The sequence below is a fragment of the Peromyscus californicus genome, unplaced genomic scaffold (genome assembly GCF_007827085.1).
Source record: "Peromyscus californicus insignis strain IS unplaced genomic scaffold, ASM782708v3 Scaffold_15__1_contigs__length_86483966, whole genome shotgun sequence".
NCBI classification, from domain to species: domain Eukaryota; kingdom Metazoa; phylum Chordata; class Mammalia; order Rodentia; family Cricetidae; genus Peromyscus; species Peromyscus californicus.
In genome coordinates this window covers 79,221,405-79,236,638 of record NW_026294447.1, presented here as the reverse complement: position 1 = coordinate 79,236,638, position 15,234 = coordinate 79,221,405, and the positions used below count along the sequence as shown (strand labels likewise).

General features: G+C 47.1%; 1 protein-coding gene across 2 annotated transcripts in view; it reads left to right on the top strand.

Annotated features, from left to right (window-relative positions):
- Mthfd1 (methylenetetrahydrofolate dehydrogenase, cyclohydrolase and formyltetrahydrofolate synthetase 1) overlaps positions 1–15,234 on the top strand; it is a 74,128-nt gene that overhangs the window by 11,741 nt on the left and 47,153 nt on the right. Inside the window, exon 2 of one of the 2 annotated variants that reach the window (XM_052739549.1) lies at positions 6,694–6,778. The exons of the other annotated variant lie outside the window; for it this stretch is intronic. Within the exon in view, the coding sequence (XP_052595509.1) occupies positions 6,694–6,778 (85 nt within the window). The remainder of the gene's footprint in view (positions 1–6,693; positions 6,779–15,234) is intronic. 2 annotated transcript variants of the gene reach the window in all.

Here is a 15,234-nt window from a genome sequence, read left to right as displayed (position 1 = left end):
TACGGTTGGGTAATGGAAGACTGCGAGACCAACTCTGGTGTGAAGCCTCTGCTGGAAGACCCATTGGCACGACTTTTCCTTGTTGGCATATAGTCGGTCACAGCTTCTTAGTTCTTTGGATGCAGAGCTGTCCCATCTTGTTTCCTAACTCTGTCTCATAACAAAACAGTGGCTTAATAAGCCAAGTGTTTTGTTTGACTTGCAGAATTATTTTTAAAAATTAGGGTGCATTGCAACACACTCATGTCTGTAATTAGTCTTAAAAATCTGGATGTCTGACTCTTTGAAAGGCGATGGAAAGTTTAGCCATGTTGTGTCCCCTATTCTGGCAGTACTGGGCGTTGAAACCGGGGCTGTGCGTGCCAGCCAATAGCCTGGCCGCTGAGCTACATTCCCAGCTCTGTGGTCTGCATGCCTAATGTCAGGGGCTCGTTGGATCTGAGTAGGTGCTCATCTGCTCCTTCCTGGAGTAGGGGAGCCATCATGACTTCATTGTTCAGGAATCTTACTCTTCCTTGTATTTTCTGACAGTGTTTATCTCTGCTACCCTTCTCTAATTTTGAGGTTGGGTCTCACTCTGTTCCCACCATGTGGCTTCTAGAGATTGAACTCAGGTTGTCAGCCTTGGCAGCAAGCTCTTTTATCTACTGGGCTATCTCACTAGCCTGGGATCGGGCTCTCATTCTGCAGCCCAGGCTAACCTAGAACTAACAGCAGTCCTCCTGCCTTAACTTTCTGAGTGTTAGGATTATAGGCATGAGCCACCGCTGCTGGTTTTGAATTTGCTAGTTAAACATTTTATATTAATTTATTAAGATGTTTTTATTGGGACAGCGGGTTAAGAACCCTGGCTGTTCTTCCGGCGGACCTGGATTAAATTCCTAGGTCATGGTCGCTTACAGCCATCTGTAACTCCAGTTCCAGGGATGTGACCCTATTCTGTCCTGTGCAGAACATACCAGACACACACATGGTGCACACACCAACATTCAGGCAACACCCATGGACATAAATAATAAAATATATACGTCTTTTCAAAGTTAAATTTTTATTACGTTTATTTTGTGTGTGTGGTGGTCTGCCCTTACACTTATTTTTACTTGGTGGAGGCTTGGTGTTGTCATGCCACCGCCTGTGTGCGGAGGTCAGAGGACAATTTGTAGGGAGTCATTTCTCTCCTTCTACCATGTGGGTCCCAGGGATTGAACTCGGGTCGTCGGGCTAGTCAGCAGTGACTTAACCCACTGACCCATCCCTTCATCCTTAGAGCCTACTGTGTTTGGTTTTGAGACAGGGTCTCTCTGTTATGTAGCTCAGGCTATCCTGGAACTCTGTGTAGACCAGGCTGGCCTTGAACTCATAGGGATGCACTTGCCTCTGCCTCTTGAGTCCTGGGATCAGAGGTGTGCGCCACCACATCCCCGTAGTCTACTTTTTAAGTAATACGTTTTTGAAGCCTTTCTCCACCAAATCTATTTGCTGCACCTCTGACTTCTACCCACTAGGTGCCAGTATCATCTTAAAACGGCACGGTGCCCCTGTCTTCTTTTCTTGCGTCATATCCACTTGGCTGGGATTACTTTACGGGTGCTCATCGGTCAGAACCAAAGAGACACGAGCGGTACACTGTGGCTTTGGGGTGTCCTTGCACACTTCAGTCCTCATCGCTCCTACACAGAGACTGACGGATGTCTTCCCTTAGATTGTAGCTGGTTGGTGAGGATTGCATGAATCCGGCCTGAGTAGTTCTATCCGGGGACCAGAGTATTTCCAGTTGCTTCTTTTGGCCTCATTTGGCTCTGGAGTCCTTACATGGAAGGTCTAGCCCAAGGACCATGGAGAGCCATGAGGGCTTCTGAAAATGATGTCTTAGGAGATTGTAAGGAGTAGGAAGTTTCTGGAGATTATGGGCTATCCAGATTGAAGGACTCACTGCCGTCTGATTTCGTGTAGCTGTGAGACCCGCCTCGCGAAGCCAGGAGAGGCTGTGCTTACGGCTTCTCTCCATGTTCCTTTTTTGTAGCTCTCACTTCCGATGCTCCAGCAGTAGCGGACTCCTGGCTTTCCTCCTCCTTTATTTTAGGGTTCTTAGTAGCCAACCCAGAAAGCAAACGCAGTAGAAATAGAGAAGGCTTATTAAGGAAAAGGGGGAGGGGGGGAGCAGTGAGATGGCTCCGTGGGTAAAGGTACCTGCTGCCAACCTGACGACCTGAATTCAAGACCTATGTAGTGGAAGGAGAAAATTGACCCCCTCAGGTTGTCCGCTGACCACATACGTACTATGGCGTACACCCACAGTAATTTTATTTATTTGTCTTTAAGACAAGGTCTCACTACATAACCCTGGCTAGCCTGGACCTCATGTATTCCAGGCTAGCCTTGACTTACAAAGGTTTGCCTGCTTCTGCTTCCCAAATACTGGGATTAAGGGTGTCTGCCACTGTGCCTGGCGTGCTCTCTCTCTCTCTCTCTCTCTCTCTCTCTCTCTCTCTCTCTCTTTCTCCATATATATATATTTAACCCTAGATTCCTGTGTTTCATTGGTTAGCCAGCTTAAGTGACATCTTAAAATGACATCCATCCAAGGTTGGCCTCTAACCTCCACACACCTGCATGTTCTGCACACCCATGTGAATGCCCACATACAAGAGAACACACACACACGTTCACGGAAGAGAGAGCTGCCTGTTAGGAGAAGTTTAGGGAATCAGTGTAACTAGTTTCCAGCTAAAACCTTTTTGCCCCCCCCTTAAAAAGGAAACTTCAAGCTTAAGTTCCTTTAAATGGTAGCATAGAACTCTGGAACATTCCGTTCTACGGTCTTGTCCTACTGAGCAAAGCCAGTGTTTTCTAAATCACCACCTATGGCGCTCCGTTCCCGTAGCTTTGCCACCGGCCGAGTATTTTTATTTTTATTTCTCCCTAGACCTCCAGCTTTAGGTCTCGAATGCCCTCTTACTTTTAGAAGGTTGGTAAACAGATGGACTGTGTCGGTACGGGATCTGCTCTGGGCGTTAGAACACTCTCGGGTAGTTGTTTCCTGTTACCATTCCACGGTCCCCGAGGCTCTGAGCCCGTGTGTAGCTGTGACATTTTTGATGTGCTTCATGCAGGTGTATCTAGAATCCTGTCTGTTTTTTTTTTTTTAATTAACCTGTCAGCAGCAATGTAATCCATCTTGCCTGGATTCTGCAGTGACTGTGCTTTCTTTCTAGTACCTCGGATTATAACACCCCTGGTCCCTTTCCAATTCAGCAACCAGAACAAACTTTTAACAGTGGACGACTGGCCATGTGACCTGTGTTCAAAACCCGGGGATGGCCTCCTGTCCAATCAGAATAAAATTGGCTCTCCGTGCTGGCCACTGCTCCCCATTTCCAGGTGGCCCTCAGTTGCCCACTCCAGGGTCTTGGCACTTGCTCATCTTTTTGCCAGTTGACTCGAGGAAACTTACTGGCCTCTTGGGAGCCCGTGTTTCATTTGTGAGTGGCATAAAGAGAGCCTCTCTTGTCTTCCTACTTGACAAGGGGGTAATCTCAAGTGTCCATCTGTTTCTACTATGGTTTCTTTTCTTCTTTTTTCCTGCTCTCTTTGAGACGTTTTTTATGTTTTGTTAGTAATTGTACAGCATAGGTTTTGCTTAGGTTGGGATAAGGTAGAAAACTTTTGCCTACCACATGCCCCTCTGCCCTCCGACCCCATTTTTTGTTTTTGGGACACACTCTCCTGTAGCCCAGGCTAGACTCAGGCTCACCATGTAGCTGAGGATAACCTCAAGCTTCTGACCCTCTTGCTTCTACCTCCCAGCTGCAGGGATCAAAGGCATGGGCCCCATGCCCGGCTTACATGATAGAGCGCTGAACAGGAGCCACATTGCGTTCCTCCTGTTTGTGTCCTTGGCCCTAAAGTGCTTTGTACTGACAGAGGTTAGTGGGAAGGGGGTTGGAGGAAGAGGCAAGCCTGGGAACTCGACCCAGAGCTCCGAGCCTCCTCGGCTGCCAGGCACCGGTCCACAGCTCATTGTCATTGACAGGGAGCCGCGAAGCCTGGGACTGCTAGGAAGTGGAAACTCAGTCAGCTGGGAGACAGTCTCTTCTTGTTTCCCAGTAGAGCTGCGTCCATGATCCAGTCAGATCTGGTTTAAAAACCAACAGAGTGAGTTCCAGGAGAGCCAGGGCTGTTACACAGAGAAACCCTGTCTCAAAAAAACTAAAACAAGAAAAAAACAAAACAAACTATGGCCTATTTTTTTTTTTTTTGAACCATATTCTTGTGTTGAATAATGCTTTGAAAAAAAAATAAGGTCACTAACTAGAAATAAAATTTGGAAAATTTGACTAAAACTTAGTGGATTTTTTAACTGAGACAGTCTTTGCTCTTTACTGGCTTACCTGATACTTCTGTGTAGCTCAAGCAATTTGCTTCAGTCTCGCTGAGTACTGGGATTAGAGGAGTCCCTCCCTACACCCAGGTTTTATTTAAGACAGGGTCTCTGAGTTGCCCAGGCTGACCTTGAACTCACTCTGTAGCCCAGGCAGGCCTTGGATTTTTGATCCTCCTGAGGAGCTAGGATTACTGACCTGAACCACCAACCATATTGTTTGGGTTTTGGCTCTTTTAGGGGGCGGGGCTGCCACCCAACTCCCTAATAAATTACACATGGAGGTTTATTCTTACTATGAATGCCCAGCCTTAGCTTGGTTTGTTTCTAGCCAGCTTTCCTTAACTTATCCTGTCTACCTTTTCTCTTACTTCTGTAAATCTTACTCTTTCTCCGTGACTTGCTGTGTAGCTGAGTGGCTGGGTAGCTGGCCCCTGGAGTCCTCCTCCTTCTCTGGCTCCTTTCCCTCACTCCTCTACTCTTCTTCCTCCCAGATTTCTCCCTCTATCTATTCTCTCTGCCTGCCAGCCCCACCTATCCTTTCTCCTGCCTTGCCATTGGCCATTCAGTTCTTTCTTAGACCATCAGGTATTTTAGACAGGCCCAGTAACACAGCTTCACAGAGTTAAACAAATGTAACATAAACAAAGGTAACACACCTTAAAATAATATTCTGTAACACCACCAGGCCCGGGTTTTAACACCATGGTGGTCACTAGCCTGGTCCAGAGAAACTAGTTCCTGTGTTATCTACACCTGCTGATGTCAGCAGTGTGAGCACATGGAGAAGCAGAGCTGAGAGCGTCCCAGTTAGAGGAAGGCTGCAGAGTGCCAGCTTCTGTTTGTATGTCAAGTGTAGCTAAGGTGGGCACTAGGAAAGGCAGATACAAAACTGGCTCTCCAAGGGACGTGAGTCCTGTGGGTAATTTGGATAGGCATATATTGGTATGATTTAGTTGACTGGATGCTCTAAGGTATCGAAATAGGTATCCTGGTAAACTGATTATCTTGGTTGGTTTGTTTGTTTGTTTTTTGAGACAGGGTTTCTCAGTGTAGTTTTGGTGCTTGTCTTGGATCTCTCACTCTGTACACTAGTTCTGTAGACCAGGCTGGCCTCGACCTCACAGAGATCCACCTGGCTCTGCCTCCAGAGTGCTGGGATTAAAGGTGTGCGCCACCACCTCCCGGCATTATCTTGGTTTCTTAAGAGGTTATCTCTCTCTCTCTCTCTCTCTCTCTCTCTCTCTCTCTCTCTCTCTCTCTCTCTGTCTCCCTCCCTCATCTCACCCCCCACTTCCCTCCCTCTGAGATGGCTCATATATTCTAGTCTGGCTACAAACTTGCTATGTAACTGAGGATGACCTTGAATTTCAGATCCTCCTGCTCTACAGGAATTTGTCTTTTTGAGACAGCTTTACCTTATAGCTCTGACTGACTTGACACTTGCTATGGAGACCAGGTTGGCAACCCTCCTGCCTCGGCTTCCCAGGTGCTGGGGTTGCAGGTGTGTGTCACTATGCCTGGCCTAAATTCCTTTGTAAGGAGAATTGTTTCTTGAATTAGGATACAATAAATTCATGATGGGTTTGGAGTGGTGTTCTTTTTTCTGTCCCTCAGCCTTATGTGGCACCCTGTGACCAGTCACACTAGAGTGTGTTGAGAAGTTATAAGCCAGAGTTCTCTGCTCTAAAGGCTTCTTAAGACAGCATGTGGAGAGTGGAAATGCTGAAGAGCAGAGCCTTCCGGAAGCGTCCAAGTTTTCGTTTATTCCCTGTGGGATTACGGACGCCGTCTGCATCCGTGGATTCATTTTGTTTTTAGAGGATGGAACCCAGGGCCTTCCTTGCACATACTAGTCCTGTGGTCTACCACTGCACTGCACCTCAACTAAGATTTTAACTTTTTTGTTGCTTAATTGTGTGGGTGCATGAGAGTGTGACAGGATCAGATCCAATTCCCCTGGAGCTGGGGTTACAGACGGTTGTGAGCTGCCTGATGCGGGTGCTGGGACTCCAACTTGGGTTTCTGCAACAGCAGTTATCTCTTAGCTGCTAAGCTGCCCCGTCAGTCCCCAACTGAGATATTGTAAATCACCTCTCCCCATGCTTACCTCTTGGTTCAGTCACTGTCAGTAGACGTTACCGATCCAAGTTAAACTGAGGCCTGGGAAATGGGTGGGGAGGCCGTGAGATATGGCACACCAGGTAATACCCATCGGTGAAGGTGACTAATTTCCAGGAGATGCGTCCAGTGACCTGCCTCACTTATGCCCGTGAAGGAAGCGGTAACTCACACCTCTTCTTCCCCTCTAGGCAAATAAGGGAGCGACTGAAGAGCCAGGTTACTCACATGAAGGAGCAAGTCCCTGGCTTCACACCTGGCCTGGCCATCCTGCAGGTAATGTAACACCCTGTTCCCTTAAATGCCATCCTTACCCAGCCTCTCCCCAGCGCGAGGGGCAGCAGCATCTCAGACTTTTCTTGGGAAACCTCAAACGCACCATGATTTCTCTTTGCGGGTTCCTTTCTGCAACCCAGCTTCCGGGTGCCGGTTTATCCTGCTGTATGCCCGTGGGGGTGCCCTTTCCCTAGGCACGTTCATCTTTTTTGTTGGTTTGGAGACAGGGCCTCATGTATCCCAGGCTGGCATTGGAGTTGCTATATAGGCTATATAGGCCAAGATGACCTTCAACTCTATAATCTTCCTGCCTCCACCTCCCAGCTGCCAGGATTGTAGACATGTACCACCTTGTCTAGTTTCATGTGGTGCTGGGGATGGAACTCAGGGCTTCCTGCATGCGGGGCCACCCCTCTACCCACCAAGCTGCGTCATTAGCCCTGCCCCTTAGGTCTTAGGACCCTTTGTACTCTTAAAATTTAAAGAGCTCATGGAACTTAGCTGTTAATAGTTACGTATTGGAAATAAAATTTGAGGGTTTGTGTGTGTGTGTGTGTGTGTGTGTGTGTGTGTGTGTGTGTGTGTGTGTAGTACAGTTAACCCTTTTGTTAAAAGATTTTTTTAAAGACTGGGTCTCACTGTGTAGCCCTGGCTAGCCTGAAATTCCCAGGCTTCTAACTCAATGAGCTCTATCCACCTGCCTACCTCCTGCATGCTAGGATTAGAGGTGTGCACCACCATGCCCTGCCCTAAAGGATTTTTTGTCTTTAATTATCTGTGTAAGTCTGTATCCTTGTGTTGGTATGTGTGCATGCAAATGTGAGTACCTCTGGAGTCCACAAGGAGGTGTCAGGTGCCCTGGAGCTGGCCTTAGTGATGGTTGTAAGCTCCCAACATGGGTGCTGAGAACCATATTCTGTTCCTCTGTAAGAGCAGCAAGTGCTCTTAACTGCTGAACCAGCCCCTTCCCCCCAAAATTAAGTGTTAAATAGAATTTATTTCAAAATGGCCAATAGGAAACTCTTGGTATGTTAACATAAACATTATGGAGAAAGAACTTTGTTTGAGACAGGCCCTGCTTTGAACCCTAGGCTGACACTGAACTTCAAATCCTCCTGCCTGGGCCTCCTTAGTACTGAGATTATAGGTGATTATAACATACCCAGTTTAGAACATTTTGGTAGCAAAATTTGAGGAGAAGACATGAATTACATGTTTACATTTTGAGTTCATTTATTTGGTGTGGGTGCATGTGTGCGCATGTGTGTGCTTGTGTGCACTCTTAAGGAAGTTTGTTCATATGTGTGCAGTCTTGTGGAAGTCAGAGGATGACTTTCAGGACTTGTCTTGATGAGGGTTACTCTTGCTGTGGTGACACACTGTGGAAAGAAGCAGCTTGGAAAGGAAAGGCATATGTGGTTTATACGTCTAGAATCCCAGTCCACTGAGGGAGGCTAGGGCAGGAACTCAAGCCGGCAGAAACTTAGAGGCGGGCGCTGATGCAGAGGCCAGGGGGGAGTGCTGATTACTGGCATGCTCTTTGTGGCTGCCTCAGCCTGCTTTCTTGTAGTACCCAGAACCACCAGCCCAGGGATGGCACCACTAACGATGGGCTGGGCCCTTCCACATTAATCACTAATTAAAAAAAAATGTCCTACAGACTTGCCTATAGTCCAATCTTCTGGAGACATTTTCTCAATTGAGGTTCCCTCCTCTCGGATGAGGCTAGCTTGTGTCAAGTTGGCATAAAAACTATCCAGTACGGGAGTCATTTCTCCTTCCACTGTGAGGGTCTTGGACCAAATTCAGGTCTTCAGCTTTGCTAACAGGTGCTTTTTCCCACTGAGCCATCTTGAAAACGATGTACTGTTGTGTATAATAGAAGAGCTGGATCCTCTTCTGTTTCCACGTTGGTCTCTGGCTGTGTGCTGTTCTGATTGAAATATGTGAAGAAAACCTGGCTGGATTTGGAGCTCAGTGGTAGAGCACTCACCTAGCATGTAGGAGGCTCTAAGTTTAATTTGTAAAACGCACGCATGCACACACACAGGCATGCGTACAATTGGCCTCATACCACTTGTCTTAATGACCATAAAGCAACCTGGGAAGGAAAGAGTTTATTTCAGATTATAGTTCTACATCACAGTCCAGCATCAAAGGAATTCAGGGCAAGAGCTGATGCAGAGGCCGTGGAGGAGTACTGCTTACTGGCTTGCTCCCCAAGGCTTACTCAGCCTTCTTCCTTACACACCCCTGGGCCACCTAACCATAGGGTTGCAATCCACAATGAGCTGGGTACATCAGCCACTAATTAAGAAAATGCACCACAGGCTTGCCCACAGAGCAGTCTGGTGGGTTCACATTCTCAGCTGAAGTTCCCTCTTCCCAGATGACTCTAGCTTGTGTCAAGTTGACATAAAACTAGTCAGCACACCGAGAGTCAACAAAGATTTGTTTTGTTTTTTAGTGTTTTTTGTTTTTGAGACAGGATTTAGCACTGTAATTGAACTTGCCTGGACTACGTGGCCACGTTGGCCTTGAACTGGTAGCCACCCTCTTGCCTCATCCTCCTGAGTGCTGGGATTGCAAATGTGTAGCACCATGCCCAGCTCAGTTGTTCATTTTTAGAAAGTATTTGCAAACTACTCAAGCCTGAGTAATCATTGTTTGTCAGTTCTTTCAAGAAAAGTTGGGGGAACGCATCTGGTTCATCTGGCAAGGCAAAATAGCACAAATGCTTTGCCTATTAATAGCCCCAAGCTTCCTTCACAGACAGCAGGAATGCTTGGGGACTTCCTGATTCTTTACATGGAATCCTGAAAAGACTCCCAGGTTGAGGTTGAATAGCATCAATAATCAGTATTGCTTGTCAAGGTCATTCCTCAGTGAAAATGCCGTCTGTTTTCTTGAGGGACCACAGCAGGGTAGGAGACATGGGAAAGTAGTGGGGTCTGTGTCCTTGGATTGATTTGTGCTGCCACCAGCAGACTTACCCACTGTTACTTTTGTACCAGCAATACAAAAGTCACCACACACACACACACACACACACACACACACACACACACACACACAAAGGCACATGGCATCATACTATGTAAAGGTTGTCAGAATTGCTGGGCGGTGGTGGTACACGCCTTTAATCCCAGTACTCGGGAGGCAGAGGCAGGCGAATCTCTGTGAGTTCAAGGCCAGCCTGGGCTACCAAGTGAGTTCCAGGAAAGGTGCAAAGCTACACAGAGAAACCCTGTCTTGGGAAAAAAAAAGGTTGTCAGAATTTAAAAGGAAATTGCTTATGGCAAACCTTGACAAAGAGGTACACAAAGGGACAGTAGTCACACATGACTGCTTCATAACTGTGTCATCCAAGTCTCTATCAATATACCACAACCTAGCCAGGCCCTGTGAGTTCAAGGCCAGCCTGGTCTACAGAGTGAGTTCCAGGAAAGGCACAAAGCTACACAGAGAAACCCTGTCTTGAAAAACCAAATAAATAAATAAATAAATAAATAAACAAACAAACAAACAAACAAATAAATAAATAAATAAATAAATAAATAAAGATACACGCACGCGCGCACACACACACACACACACCACAACCTTCCACAAAAACACGACCTAATACAGAAAACATTTCTGCAAGGCTACCTACCTAGCAACCAACTGCCTGCAACCAACTGCCTGTCTAGCTGTAGTCTGACATCGTCATCCAGATACTACCCATGTGGCCCAAGCTTACCTTGAACTCCTGCCTCAGTCTCCAGAGTGCTACAGTTAGGGGTATGCAACACCAGACTTGGCTGCCACCCTTGCTGTGGGTCCTTGTAGCCAAGGGCCGTTGTTTCAGAACAACGTAAGGGACTCTGATTTGACATTTAAGAGTCATGTCTTCCTTTGCCTCCCTGAGTTTACTATGGCAGGTGTATTTCCACTGCAACATTCATTTCTCTCTGGAGAATTGCTCTCCATTTGTTATTCAGAATGATGAGGGGTTTTGTTTTAATTCTCTCATACAGTACATCCCTACGGCAGTTCCCCCCACCCTTCACTCTTCCCAGCCCCTTCCCCCCCCCCCCCCATCCACTTCTCCATTTCCCTTCACAAAAGAGCAGGCCTCCCAGGAATATCAACCGAACACAGCATAACAAGATGCAATAAGACTCGGTACACACCCTCACATCAAGGCTGGAGACGAGGCAACCCCAGCAAGAGGAAAAGGGTCCCGCAAGCAGGAAAAGAGTTAGAGACACCCCCCACTCCCGCTGTTAGGAGTCCCACAGGAACACCAACCTACACAACCATAACACATATGTAGAGGACTTAGCGCAGACCCATGCAGGCTCCATGATTGCCCCTTCAGGCTCTGTGAGTCCCTAGAACCCTGTCTAGTTGATTCTGTGGGTCATGATCTCCTGGTGTCCTCAACTCCTGGCCTCTACAGTTCTTCCTCCCCCTCTTCCATGGGGGTTCCCTGAGCTCCAAGGGGAGGGACCTGATGGAGATCTCTAATTTGGTCTCTCTCTCTGCCTAATGTTTGGCTGTAGGTCTCTGGATTAATTTGATTCGTTTTAATGATACCCCTCCCTCCACACACATTTTTAGTCAGGGTCTCACTATGTAGACCAGGATCAGTCAAGTTCTGTTGGTCATCCTGCTTCTGCCTCCCATGTGATGGTGTTATAAGCATGTAGCATCACATTTGTACATTAATGGACACATTGATGTAGTTCAGTGTAATCTTTCTTGCTTGCCTGCATTCATTCATATTTTCAGGCAGGGTCTTACTGTGTACCTCTCGCTAGCCTGGAACTGACTGGGTAGTCGTATAGGCTGGCCCTGAACTCACAGCAGCTCTCATGCCTCCGCCTCTCACGTGCTGGAATTACGGTCCTGTGTTCCCCTTTTCCATCCTTTTCTTTCCTTAATTGATCTAGAGCTTCGTGAGGGAATACTGCCAAACTCCGGTCTCCCTCTGTCCATTTTTCTCCCTGATCTCAAGATTCATCCATCCCACAGGGAGGCAAACATTTGCCTGGGCAGATGAACAGATGGATGTCTGAAGGATTGGTTTAGATGGCAGAAACAGCTTTCATTTGAAACTTCATCAGAATCACCATCTTCTCTGTCCCACATTTTCTCTGCATGTCTGCACAAACGCCATTTAATTCCTTGCTAAGCCTCTGTCCCTTATTTATCAAAAATTTCAGAATGAGTGGTCGTTAAATACCGCCTCCCCGGCCCACAGTGCTATTTATCTGCACAGCCTGAGCAGAGCAGAAATGCATACTCAGAAGGCTCTGCCTAGTGTGCTCCGTGCTGTGGTGGCTTTTCCTTTTTTTTCCCTTCCTCAAATAACTAAGAACCAAGATTCGTGTAGTGGGTGTATACCTGGTACATTTGGGGACTGGTTACTTCTTGACTTAATCTTAATTGTTTGTTGTGGGAAGAACTAAATGTCAAGAATGGTGTCTGTGGGTTGGAGGTGTAGCTCAGTGGTAGAGCACTTGTGTGCACCAGGCCCTGGGTTTACCCTCAGCACTGCAAAAGAGTGGGGAAGAAAGGAAAGGAAGAAAAGAATTCATTTCTGTAAATCATTGGACTAAGCTACGTCACTGGGTCCAGCAGTTCAGTGAGAGGTCAAAATGGAGTCGGTCATGCAAACAATCAGTGCCACTGAGCTATTTATCTAACCTGAGAGAAAACAGCCAAATGGCCCGGACTGGCCATTTTCAGTTGTAACCTGACGTTGCCCAATCTGCTCTCCGATCGACTCCCTGCCTGTCACCTTCCGGGGAAAGTGACTTTGAAATGGTGCATGCACTTCTTTCCTGCTTTCCTTAGCCCTTTCGGTCTACAAAGCCAACCCCTGCTTTATGACGTGAAGTGTGCTCCATTATAGACTTGCAGAGAAAGCCAGTTAAGCTCTTTAAACTGTTGTGATTTCTCCTTTCTCTTCCTCCTTCGGTGTATGTTTTGTTTTGAAAGGGTCTTGTGTGTCTCAGACTGGATGGCCTGGAACGTCTAATCCTTCTGTTTCTACCTCCCAAGTGCTGGGATTACAGCTGTGTGCCACCGCACCCAGCATAATTTCTTCTTCTAGCCAAACCTTTGCTTAGCAATAATCTTTACAACTGACCTCAGATTTATTGAGCTTGCAGGTGTCTACTGTAACCTAACCATTCCTGCTGCTTGTGTCTTTCAGCGATGAAACGGTGGTACGAATGCTCCAGGCTGGCTCTTGGGCTACATAAAATTGTCATCGCATCTTTCCCAGACCTCTTGCCTTTTTTGCCCTTTGGTTTTGACATCTTCCTACACACTCCTGCCAGAGGTCTAAGGTCATCTCTCTCCAAAGCCTGTGTGGTGCGCACCTATAATCCCAGCACTGCCAGAGGACTAGGAGTTCAAGGCCAGCCTGTTCCTGCGGGAGACCATGTCTCCAAAACAAAGCAAAACCTCATTACCATAGGGCTGTTGTCCTGTGGAATCTGCTTCTTGGATCTTGGAATCTGTTCCCTGCTTTAGATCCCTGTCCCTCCCACTCGGGGTCACCCTCGTGACTGTTCACTGGTTTCCTGTTTCTAGTCTAAACACCTTCATCCTCTTTTTTAAGTGTATGAATGGGCTTGCATGTATGTCTGTGCACTACATGCATACCTGGTACCCATGGAGGCCAGAAGAGACCACTGAGCCCCCTGGAACTAGAGTTCACAGATGGCTGTGAGCTGCCATGTGGGTGCTGGGACTCAAATCCAGGTCCTCTGGAAGAGCAGCAAGTGCTCTTCACCTCTGAGCCGTCTCTCCAGCAGGAAACTCTTGCTACAATACATAGCTCATCCTAGCATAGCAGACTATCCACTCCCTCTTTACTGATGAGTTGGCAGTACTGCTTACATAGATAAGTGTTTGTTCTGGTTCAGAGGTCCTCTGTATGTGTAGCTGTACTAATTGTTATATTGCCCTATAAGGTAAAAGCTGTCCTAACAGTAATTGATGCCCCAAACATCTTGGGAGGCTTGCCCAAAGCCAGTCAGAAAGGATGAGTTTAACACCCCAACCAAGTACTGGTTCCAAAACCTGCTTGTTTTTCTCATTTGTTACCATAAAAATCAACTCTGCTCGCTGGGCGCTGAGTGCGCATGCCTTTAATCCCAGTACTCGAGATGCAGAGCCAGGCGGATATCTGTGAGTTCGAGGCCAGCCTGGTCTACAGAGCGAGTTCCAGGACAGGCTCCAAAGCTATAGAGAAACCATGTCTTGAAAAACTTAAAAAACTCTGCTCAAGGAAATAAGAAAACAATTTATTCTGAGCCCATTATAAGACACCATGATAGGTCAGAAAATATGGATTCAAATGATTCAGGGATTCAAATGATTCGTTCCTTGGATCAGAATGACTTTCCACTGTGGGAAGGTTACATGAACTTTTATAGTCACAAAGAAAGCCATCAGTCACATGTTTATAAAATACACAGATGGGCGATCAGGTAGGCGGGCTACACCAAGGCTATCTACTGAGATACTATCTTTGTTGCTCTTAGTTTTAGAGTTCATCGAGGCTAAACATGTCAATTTTGGACCTTTCTAGAGTTTTATCTAGAAGTCATGAGGCGATAAGATTGAGGGATAACTGATGGAGCTGTAAAGATAGCCACAGGTCATTTCGGCTCTTAATGCAGCAGCCTCTCCACACTCAAAATGTTCTACTTAGCCCGGGCAGCAGTCCGCGGGACCTCAGCTCATTAGCATTCTCTTAAAGGACATCCGTGCAGCCAGGGTGATGGGCACAGCTGTCAACTCAGTCCAGACTAAACTCAAACTGCAGGATGTTCACGATCTGGTCCAAGTACAGACTTGTTGGATTGCCTTTCTTTCTCTTCCTCCTTCCCTCCCTCCCTCCCTCCTTCCTTCCTTCCTTCCTTTCTTCCTTTCCAGACTTAATTCACTTTCTGGTATAAAAACTGCATGTGGTAGCCACAGCTGAAGCCTGGAGTCCTCTAAAGGGAGACTCTGGTGTGAGTCACATGATGGTCGGTCAGTGAGTTCCTGATAGGGAGACTTGGTGAACAGTCTCTTTCCTGAAGTTGGGCGTCAAGTAGCTATAGGTCTTGGACCGAGTGGGGCTTGCCAATCTTGTTTCCACGGTAACCGTTCTGCAGAGGGACAATGGAAGGCTTGGCCGAGATGATGGCTCCTTGGATGGCAGGGGTTACCTTCCTGGAGCACTTAACACCAAGACCAACGTGGCCATTGTAGCCCAAGTCTGCACTGTCTTTAGAACCTCATCCTTTAGGGATGCTTCCGTGAAAACGTCCATGATCACAGATTCCTCCATAGGCAGGGAGGACAGGGAGATCTCACCCAGGGACTTGACTTTCATGTCCTTGACTAATGGCCCAGCCTGGTGAGGGGATCCACTCCTTGTCTTCCATTTTACCTCCACGAGCCTCTGG